Source organism: Drosophila santomea, chromosome 3L (assembly GCF_016746245.2).
Source record: "Drosophila santomea strain STO CAGO 1482 chromosome 3L, Prin_Dsan_1.1, whole genome shotgun sequence".
NCBI classification, from domain to species: domain Eukaryota; kingdom Metazoa; phylum Arthropoda; class Insecta; order Diptera; family Drosophilidae; genus Drosophila; species Drosophila santomea.
Window position 1 is genome coordinate 20,843,676 of NC_053018.2, and position 11,432 is coordinate 20,855,107.

Genomic DNA, 11,432 nt, shown 5'->3' on the forward strand with positions numbered 1-11,432 from the left:
CCAACCCACCAAAATATACTGAGCCTTTTGCAACACTGCACTGCTCAGGGTGGCCGGGTCGGCAACCACCAGGTGCTGCTTCCAACGTAGAAAAGGTGTTTGTATGGCCGAGGCAAATCTGGTCCCTCTAATTACACAACTCTCCAGGATCAGCTGTTTGGTCACCTCATTTTTGTTTTCCCTGCTTTTATTTATAACAATTGCCCATATTAACACAACGCCAGCATGGACGCCGAGTAGGGAGAGTCATGGAGACGCTGCCATGTGCCAACCAGCTGCAGGAGCACCAGCAGCCGCAGCAGCAGCACGTGAATCTCACAATAGACCCGAGTCTGGGTGAGAATGTGGTCAGCATTCCCAAGGAGCTGATCCTCATCTCGCTGGTGTCCCAGGAGCAGTCGCTCTACAATCCCAAGCACCCCAACTACCGCAGCACCAAGACCAAGGACGAGAAATGGCTGGAGATTGGGAGCAATGTGGGTTGGTCAGGTGAGTGGACGCTTAAGTTTCCCCTCCAAAAACAAGACACTTAATCCCATTTCCACAGACGTCCAGTGCAAGTCCAAGTGGAAGGCCATGCGGGATCAGTACTGCCGGGAATTGAAGCGCGCCAAGGCCTGCGCCAAGGCAGTAAAGTGGAAGTACTTCAAGGAGCTGGACTTCCTGCGTCCATATGCGCTGGCAAGAAAGTAAGTAGCCTGTGAGGCAAATTGACTTGGTAGCTCTATTGCTGACTGCCAAATCAAAATACACATGATATGGGTATTGCACTAGTTCCGAACTCCAGGTTTCTAGACAATGAGTGGCAATTGATATGAGGGTAACTAATTAAACCCATAATTCTTCAGTTACAGAGGGAGATCTGGTCAGACTACCAATGGCGTCGTGGGCACTGTGGCCCCCTTAACGTTGCCCATGACTACTTCCTTTAGCAGCAACAGCAGCAGCCAGAACCTCAACCTCTCCGGCAGCATTAAAATTGAGGATGCCAGTGCATCTACGCTGCTCGACAGCTGCAGTTTCAGCTCAGCTAGTTCAGCCGATAAGAAGCCGGCGGCCACTTTCTTGGCCAGCCATATTGGAGCCGTGTTGCAGCAGCAACAGCATCAGCAGCAGCAACAAGAGATGCACTCGCAGCCGGAATCCAACTGGAACTACCTGACAGATGCGGGAGGAGGAGCTACTCCATCAATCATAGTGCAGTGTGGAACCGCCAACACAACCACGGTGGTGGACACTCTTTACAACGAAATAGTGGACTGCGTCAATGCCGCCAATCAGTCGAGCTCAGCGGCAACAATAACTTCCACTGTATCCACCACTTCAGCAGCGCACAATCAATCGGCGAACGCCGAGGAAGAGGACGACGACCCCATACACACATTTCTCAACATGGAGAGCTACTTCGAAAAAGAACTGATCGCGCTGATCCAGCAGGAGGACATGATCTACAACTACGGCAACGAAAACTATCGCAATGCCAAGCTCAAGATGGAGGTGTGGGAGGAAATCGCCAGAAAACTGAAGAAGTCGGGTATGCGGTTGATAAACTCATATAGGGGGCATGATTTTCTAAACATTAACTATTTTAGTGAAACAGTGCCGACTGAAGTGGAAGGCTTTAAGGGACCAATACGCACGCGAGCACAAGCGATTGAGGACACTGATGCACATAGATGCCACATCGCGGTGGAAGCACTATGACTCGCTCAGTTTTCTTCAGAAGTACATACAACAAAAGACGCTGTAAGAACATTACCATAATTTGAATCAGGAAGTATACTGATAAGATTTCCCCCTTCAGGGAAAGCGATTCGCAACTCAGTATGCTGCTACCCAAAAATGACCCGGTGAGAGAACTGGAGGAGCAGATGGCCCACTCCCACTCACCGCCCACGCAGCAGAGCACCATAGAATCGTCTTCGTCGAGTTCCCAGCTTAACATGCCCACCCTTCCTCATTTGACGGGACCACACAAGGCTGAGCAACAACAGCAACAGCAGGAAGAGCAGCACCAGCAGCAACAACAGCAACAGGCCAGTGATCTGTGTGTTGCCACCTACGATGACATGGACATCGAGAATTACATCAACGGGGATGTACATCATGACGATGATGTGGAAGACGATGAGGATGAGGAGATGGAAACGACGGCAGAACAAGCTCCTCAGCAGCAAGATCAGCATGTAATGACCTACGATCACGAAGATGGACCCGTTTACATGGCTGTTCCGAGCGTTGGCAGTACCATGTCCAAGCAAGAGCAGCTCAGCGACGGGGCCACCAGCCTGGAAAATCAGCAGCTTCAATCAACTGGAGAGTATCAAAAGATGGAGATACAAACTCCAACCACTCCTAGGTACCAGAATGCTGCCACGACACCCAGCTCCACTTCAACCTCTCGCTATCACTCGGCGCCCATTACGCCCAGCAAGCCCAGCCATATGGAGTTTCCCTCCAGCAATGGCCACAACTGCGCGGAGGACGATGAGATAGGCGCGTTCTTTAAGGCAGTGTCCATGAAGATACGCAATGCTCAGCTTGAACCGGTGGCTTTTACGGAACTGCAAATTGAAATTCTGCGTGTCATCAACGAGGCATTGAGGAATCACTAGCACTGCTGGTAACCTTTGGCTACCTGGAGAGGAGAAATACGCTTGAGCGGACCATCGACGGTTTCAAGGCGACTCATTCTAGACATTAAGTGTTATTTCAAAGTGTTTTTCTAATTTCTAGACGAGTTGATATCTTTGTAAATTTTCTTTTACATTTCTGAACTTCTACAAGCGAAAATCATTTGCTTAACCAGCCCGAGGGCGGATCTTAAAATGTTATCTGTACATAGACAAAAATCCAATATTAACGGAAAGAAATAGTGTTTACTAGCTTAAGATGATTCCGGTTCGGACGGAACCGGAACTAAAAATTCAATTAATTATTTAAATACTTGTAACCAAATCGATTGTAACCAATTCGTACAATGTCAAAGAAAAAAGGAAATATATTTTTAAAGCAAATATCTGATTTTGTCAGTCGGGTCGGGATAATAATGTCAGAGAAATCTCTAATTTCTCACAGTGCATTTCGCAACGAGACCTTTCCCGATTAAACGCCATGCAGGGTATAGAAATCAATGTATCTGGTAGTTAGAACTGGTAGTTGATGTAGCTTGCTCTTGTGTATCCCCTCCCCCTCCTGTAGCCCCATTCTCGGCCAGGAATTCCCCGTTCACCCACATGCAACCCTCATCCGCACCCAACGACGATTCCCGCAGCTCTACACAAACATTTAGCCAAACGACAAAGCGTAGGAGCAGCTGCCTTCAAGTGGAGCACTTGCAGAGTGCTCCCATCCCTTGGAGTGGGCCCATCCCGCACATAAGAGTGCCTATCCCCCATGTATCCGTGCCACATAAGCTCGCACACTTATGTGCCACTCTGCTCGTGCCACCGAAAGTGGTTCCCCTTTGGCATTGGACGGAAACCGGTTCGCCCGCCGCATCCAATGGGTGTACTGTTCGAGCGAGACAACCGTAGTGCCGCCCGTACATAAGTCGGAAAACGGGGGCGGTTCCCAGTGGGAAGCACTGGGTGTGGCCATCCCCGATGTCAGATGGCACCAGCTGCTACCTGCTGCTCCGTCGCCGCTGCTGCGGCTGCTGTTGCTGGTGCTGCTGCTGCAGCCGCTGCCGCTCGGGAAATTTATGTAAAAGTGAAAATTTTTTAATAAACATTTTCATTTTCAGGCGGAAGTTCCGATGGCCGGGGCTAATCAGACGTGCCGTACGTCGGGCCCTGGCTTGGGATCGGGCTCGGAATCGGGATCTGGATCTGGAAATGGGAAATATTTGCCATGGGCTCCACGCCTGATTGATTCCTTTGCCATGTGGCCATTACCAATTTCCATTGGTTCGGTGGTTCTGGGCCTCGACTCGGTTTATTCTGTTTGCGCTCGCAAATTAATTTCCATTCTTTGCTAAATGGTTGAGTGCGCGGGCTTTAATTAAAATTATGTGGATTTGGGTTTGTCATCGATTGGGGGACAGGTGGATTGGAAGGCGTGTTTCCAGCTCCAGCTACAGGCACAACTCTCATACTAGATTATTCATATATCTAATTTTACTTACATAAGTTATAATCGGTAGGCTTCTTATATTCTGTTCTATGTGATCAAATTAATATGAAGTAATATTTTTGTTTCTCAAAGTTTAAATTAATATGCATATCAACGTATTTTTTAATAGCTTGTCTTGAGCTTATGTAGTTACCTACGAGTATAAGTTTTGAACCTTTGAATCTATTTAATATAGTTAAGTATAAAGATTTAGCCATGTCAGAAGCATTTTGGTTTCCTAATTTTAAATGTACACCACACATTGGGAACTGGTTTTGAGTTTTTACCTATTCCAATGTAACTGATGCACTGTTATGAAAGCAACAGATTTATATACTCGTTAACCTCAGAGTAAAAAGGTATACTAGATTCCTTGAAAAGTATGAATATACTATATTTTTTTTATCTTTTAGCATCATGCCGGAAAAATGTTGTAATTTCTTGTTCGCACTTCCACCAGCTGTAACGGGTATCTGATAGTCGGGGAACTCGACTGTTACGTTCTCTCTTGTTTTGCTTATTTGTTTTGAAATAATTCCAATCTATTATTATTTTCAATAGAAAATAGATTTTTATAAAAAGGGGTACAAGTTAATAAAACTATGTTAGGTAGCAGAAAGTTAGAGAAAGTTGTAGTAGTACGAATGCATGTAGATATTATCCATCGATTACACAAATCTAATCTCTTAGCAACTCTTAAAGGCCATTTTTAGTCTCGTAAGTAAATCCGCAATATTATTTATACTCACTCACCTTCACCTTATCACATTACGGAACCTTTTCCCTGCAATTTCCAGCACACGGAAACTATTTTCGCGGCTCATTTAACGGGCTCGTGCTATCCGAGGAGTGAAATCATAAAACGCACATAAAAACCCACATTTTTATGGCCTGCGGGCAGTTGGCAAGTATGACACTTTCCAGCCGGAGCTTCAGACGCAGTTAAACCAATTTGCAACTCATTCCAGAACGCGCCCATCCTGGGCATTAAGTATATCAAATTTGCCACGATTACTGCGACGCCTCACCGCATTCACGCCCAAGGAGCAACGGAGGACGAGGGAAAAGGAGGTGGAAAAAGGAATACATTCGAGACTCATTTCCTGCCCGAAAAAAAGATGATGAAACTGAAAGAGCTGGAGCCGCCTGCAGCTTTGGGTCAGCAAGATGGCCAGATAGGAAGACAAAATGCTGACAAACTGCTGAGTGAATCTGGATGTGTATGTGGCTGTGCCTGTGGATGTGGATGTGGATGTGGCTGTGAATGTGGATGGCGAGGTGGCCCCCACTCCGCGCACAGCAAACTGTTATCATAAATAAAGTCAAGCCAAATGTCAGCGAGAGGCCTCATATCATAAAGCAAATGCAAGTGGCGCAGTGAATCGAAATCGAGGCATCGGCATTCAGTTTGGCCGAAACCATTCACGATTTATTGTCCGATATGCGATGCACTTTCCCGTCCAAATGCCCAGCTCCAACTCCTGCTCCAGCTCCTTTTCGCCGTCCTGTCTCTCGCTCTTTTAAACTGAATTGTTTCCGGGAACCGCAGCAACCAACAAGCAGCAACAACAATGGAACAGCCAAGCGCTGAAAAGCTTGTAAAACATTTGTAGCAACTGCGACTCGACTTGACTCGACTCGACTCGAGAGTTCCCGGCAGCCGGAGTACCGAGTTGGCCAATGGACGTGCCACTGGTGGCTACTGTTGACCACGTTCAACCGCCGCCGAAAATGTTTTATTCATAAAGCTTAGCGACAAGATCGTCGCCCGTTCGATGTTGCTGCTGTTGCTGCTGCTTCTGCTGCTGCTGCTGTGTTGCTGCGGCATGTGGATGTTGCTGCTGGAAGCTCCTGCTGCTGCTGCTGGTGTGGATATGGGATGGGGTAAAAAAACCTATGCTAATTCCACATGCAACTTATCAGCCGACGCGCATCTTGTCAAGGAGCTTTTGTGTTTTTTTGCTGTTAGAAATGGCCTCGAAATACAGCTCCAACTCCAGCTCCAACTCCAGCTCCAGCTCCATCGCCATATCCATAGCCATATCCAATCCATCTCCGACTGCGAAAACTCGACGAGGGGTGCTAATCGCCGAATTTACAACTTGATGCAAAACTTTGCCCCGCAAATGGGCCAGAAAACAAAACGACCGCACTGCCAAAAGTGGGTGGGTCTGCTGGGAAGGATGGGTAGGATGGGTGGTGGCTCGGACTAAAATTCAGATTCGGGTTCGCTTGGGCAAACTATAAAAATAAAGTGAAGGGGTGAGGAATGGGATGCCGAGCCGGGAAGTGTCCACACTTTCACTCGGCCCGCAAAGCAGGCAACGGAAAATCTAGCATTTGAAAAATGTACTTTTTTCACTGCTCGGGGGAAGGGGTATAAAGGATGCACAAGATGGTCGGAGGAGCTGGTGGCACAGTGGTACGAGGTCAGCAAGTGCTCACTGCCAAGACTGTAGTGTGTTGTATGAAACATAGCTATCAAATTATAGTGTCTGGTCTGATTCTCCTACGCGTATCCCCAGGATGCATAATGCATAATATTTTCGATCGGTTTCTTAGATTGCCACAGGTGTGCCACTGTGCCACGCTCCATTTGACTTGTTTTGGGTACGTTTGCGCCAGAGTCCTGGCCACATAGTGTTAGTTACAAGACACATAACACTTTGTTATGTGCGCTTGACAAAGTTGGGCAGCGAGACAAACGGCGGGAAAAGTGCTTAGTGCCTTAGTTTAAAGCGAATCGCATCCTTTTTTCTCCTTTCTCCGGCAAAACAGATAAAACGCACCCGAGTCACGGGGGGTGGAAAAGTGTGGATGTACCTAGCGAATTGGGTGCTAATATGGGCCAAGCAATGTGCGGAACACAACTTTCCAACGCCCAACTGGGAGGGGAGGGGAGGGGGGTCTACTGATTTTGACGTTGTATTTTATTTTTAAATTTTCAAGATTTGCACATGCTGATAAGGCGGCAGCGGATGGAACAAATAAATCTCAGACAAAGGAAGCGGATAACGGATATTTGCGGAATTTGCAGACACGTGTGTGGAGAGCGGAAGGCATTTGGAAACCGTTTGGCGGGGTGACTTTCCCCCACATGCCGCAGGATATCCCGACCCCCATATGTACGTATGTATGTCCGGGGGGAGGGGGCAGAGGGAGGTGGAAGCGAGCTGCGAAAGTGCCAAAATGCCAGGCGCGACAAGCTCCGACACCTGAGACCCGAAACCTGAAACCTGCAAGGATCCAGGCAATCATCGCCACATCCCGAACCAGGCACCCATGGTCATGATCCATGATCCACTGGCGGCAGACGCGCAAAAACCATCATCAGCGGCTCTGGCGAAATGTCAACTTTATTAAAAGAAATTATAAATTGGTATGCCAGTCCCGAGTCTCAAGTTTCGAGTTTCGAGTCCCAAGTCCCGACTCCCGATTCCCGACTCCCGAGTCCCAGTGACCACTTCACAGACACCGCGCGCAAAATTCCAGGCTCACACATCATTAAACGAGCAAAAAACCGAGGATCCAATCCATCCGAAGCAGTCAGTTCTGCAGCGAATCAGTCGGGAGTTTCGGACCCAAGTGCCGCCGCCTTTGCCCAGCCCATTACAATTACTGACAAAAAGCATCAAGGTAGCCATAAAAACAAACCTACTCGCGTGGGGCGGTGCCAGGAGTTCCGGACTCGGGATTACTTGTATGTGAAGTGATCAATATAGTCTATAAATCTGTCCTGCATATACTAATATTCACCTAACCTCCGACTTATTCATTATAAGTTAAATGTTATGTATGTTAGGTTTTCTGGTAACTTGTAGTTTCAATATTTATTTACATTTTAAACTCTTAGAACCTCATTCTTTGTTCTTCTTGGTCAAGAACTCCTTACTCCACCCTCTCACCCCAAAAATGCCCAAGAATCTTCATCAGCAGCGAAAAAGACTCGCGCACAGAAGCGAAAAGCTCATGTCAGGCCATTTAGAATTATGATAGAGTTTTGATGTTGTCATAAAAAATTTAATTGAAATACCAAAAATGGCAATGGAAACCGACCGAGGGAGCTGGAATCCCATCTGCAGGAGAAGACATCGAGGCATCGAGGCACCAAAGTAACCAGGCAGCAGATGAAGATGTCAGGGCATTGAAGTCCGATCTTTAATGTGTGTATTTTTGGAAGGCATTAAGTATTTATTGCAGACAAGGCCCGCATGTATCACTCACCTCGATCTTCGATCCGCGATGCTCAATTCCCGATTCTCGATCCCCGATCCTTGCGGCCTGAGAAAGATGTCAAAATGAGGCCACTTAGGCGAGACATTGCCTCCGCTCCACGGGCACAGCGAAATCAACTCACAAGGCGGCAAAAAAGTGGGCTCAGACACCAGTCCGCTGAAAGGTGAAGAGATCGGGAGGATGATGAGCCGGGTGAACATAAAAACAAGTAGCGGACCGCTCGCTGAGTCCTTCTGGAGTGGAGTTCAACTCTTTAAGGTGTTGCCAAGACAAACAAGTCGGCAATGGGGAGCGCATATGCCGGAGGCAGAGGGGCATTTCCTGGGCCTGTGCCTGGGCCTGGGCCACATTTCAATTACCTTTGTGGGGCAGCCATTTAAATGAAAATGCCACACATTGCAGGAAGGCACAAGCCACAGGAGCCGGAGGCCAAGAAGCCAGGAGCAGCAGCCTCCCAGCGGGCATCCACACATCGCCACATGTGAGAGGCCGGCAAGTAATCATAATCTTAAGGTAATAACAGGCACATTACATGTCACATTAATAAACGCCGCCGCATTGAAATTAATATCATAATTCATATCGTTATAACTTAGCATGCGACCACAACAGTTCCACCGCCTCCACCACCTGGTGGCACCACCTTCCTTGCCTATTCCTTGCCGAACTCCTCACAGCCTCCTTGCATCCTTATTAATTTTATGCGACTTGCTCGCCGGGGTTGGGATTTCCCCCACCGCGATGGTGCGAAAAAATTGCGAGTAATCAGAGTTCACTTTGCGGGGGTCCACGACATTTACATGAAAGTCTTTTAAGCTTGATAAATGGTTGGGCCGAGTATCAGGGTCAACTTCTCGGGAAGCAGCCACTTTTGGAAAGGGGTCATATGTGTCGTATGCGTAATTTTCAGACATTTGCAGCAATTGTTAAAGAGGCAGCTAAATGTTTTCGCTCATTACGAAATACCTCTTTTTGTTTAGTTTGCTAAAAACAACAATGTAGCCCAATTTACATGGCACTGCAACAGCAGTTGGCTTCTGAAATCTTAAAAAATCTGCTCAACGCAGCTTTCCTCGCCATAAATTTGTCTCGGTTTCGCCATCATTATCATTAATCAACTGCAGCTACGACAACTGGCAGAAAAGAGCAATTGAAGCCTTCAGTTCGATTTGGTTTATGATCTTGGCCGGTCGCACAGCATCTGGTAATGTCGAACTGCGGCAATTGCATGTGTCATCGGTGCTATTGAATGCCTGCTGAACTGCTGCTTAAGTTGCTGCCACTGCTACTGCTGTGGAAGCTCCAACTGCAACTGCAACTGCAACTGCAGCAGTAGCTGCAGCAACTTGAGCGGCCAAGTGGGTAGGCAAAGTGGGATATTGAGACGGCTATCGGGATTCGGTTGTGTGTGCATTTCATTTCATTGACAGCCTCTCTGTAGAAACGTCAGAAACGATTTAAAACGCCATTTTTACATGACGATTTATTTGTTGACATGCCGGCAGTCAAGTGGCAGTGGCAGTGGCAGTCGAGACTTGGCCAAAAGACTTTTACATGGCCAGCAGCTGCGCTTGCAGTTGAAGATGGGATGTGTATTTTGCATGGACAGCAGCATGGATATGGACATGAAGAGCCATGTATCTATGTGTCTGTATAACTTGCCACTTGCCGCCGAACGATAAATCCTCTAGTAGCGGCATTATTTTTCCGACGATCGCAGCTTCTTTTAAAACTCAATTTGCGCCAATAAATCGCCGAAAAAGCATTCTGACAGCTTATGATGCGCAATGGCGCGGGCATAAATCTCCACGCGTTTTTTCCACCGAAAATCGCGCGCGGCTTCTGCAAAAGCAAGGACGAAAAGGAAGATGAGAAGCAGGAGGAGGAGCAGGAGGAGCACTCCTGGTCAGCGTATTCGACGGCATTCGTCATTATTTGTTCATTTTTAGCATTTAACATTCCGCCAAAGTGCGCGCCCGAAGCTTTGGAAACGGCAAAGTCGAAAGGCCAAACAAGCCAAGCTGTCTCGAATGGTCAGCAGCCAAAGAGCTGCGGGGGGAGATGAGTCGCACAGTGGCCAAATAGGAGTTTTAGAGTTCTAGGTTCTATATAGTTCTATATAGGCGTGTATATAGAATGAATATTATCATCAAAGTGGAGCTGCATCAGAAAAGAGTCCCTATTGTGCTGTAAGGATCAAAAAAACGTGTAAAGTATTATTCTTTTCATTTAAGCATGCGCCTTAGTAAATTGGGCATCTGAGCATCGGTTCGACCTCTTTCTACCCACGGTACTGACCCCCGTTGGATGTGGACCGTCTGTCTGACCACCTCGCTTAGGTACCTGCCCCTCGTATTGTATTCAATTTTTGTCAACAACTTCGTTTGCCGTGTTCCCTTTCTCCTTTGCGTAGCCCCCCATCCCTGGGCATCATCATCGCTTTCCTGTCTTGTCGTCAGAGTGTCTACCTCAAATGCTTTGGTGGTGGAGGGGGAACTGTGGCTGAGAATCAGCGCTTTGGAGTGGGGCTTCCATCCCCCCTGGACTAATTAATTCCCCATGGGCAACACTTTTCTTTCGCCGGTGGCCAAAACCTAGCCAATACCTAGTCCAAAATCAATTTACATACGTTTGGAGCTCCATTGTATGGAAAAACTGCGAAAGGGACAAATATTGTTTTTCCGTTTTCCCTGGAAAAACGCGAATATAATCGCTTACAGCCCCAGCAGCTGAGCGGTCCACACAAACACACACAGGTGTTCGATAATAATTTTTCAAGTTGACAACAACTATGCCAATTCAATGCCATTTCCCCCTTACCCGACACCCTTTCCATAGTAGTACACTGTTACAAAATAAGGGAAAATTCAAAGTTAAATCCGAGTTACTGAATTAGCTGCAAAAGTATCTTATTTACGCGAATGCTCAACGAAAAGTATACCAAAGTTGCTCTGCTTTAGTTTTGTTCTGCATTTTTTCTGAATAAGTGAAGCCTATGATGGCTTACTATATTCAACAGTATATGGCTATTAAAGCATTATTTGCCCGCTTCCAAATCGTTCAGTATTGAACATTTCAACGAT

At 47.1% G+C, this 11,432-nt stretch overlaps 1 protein-coding gene across 1 annotated transcript; it reads left to right on the top strand.

Annotated features, from left to right (window-relative positions):
* The first annotated feature begins 133 nt into the window (after nt 1-133).
* LOC120449150 (putative mediator of RNA polymerase II transcription subunit 26) lies at nt 134-3,017 on the top strand. Its single transcript, XM_039631485.2, has 5 exons — nt 134-489; nt 548-689; nt 849-1,534; nt 1,593-1,746; nt 1,805-3,017. The coding sequence occupies exons 1-5, from the start codon at nt 249-251 to the stop codon at nt 2,613-2,615; spliced, it is 2,034 nt and encodes a 677-aa protein (XP_039487419.2). The 5' UTR covers nt 134-248; the 3' UTR covers nt 2,616-3,017.
* The last annotated feature ends 8,415 nt before the right edge of the window (nt 3,018-11,432 follow it).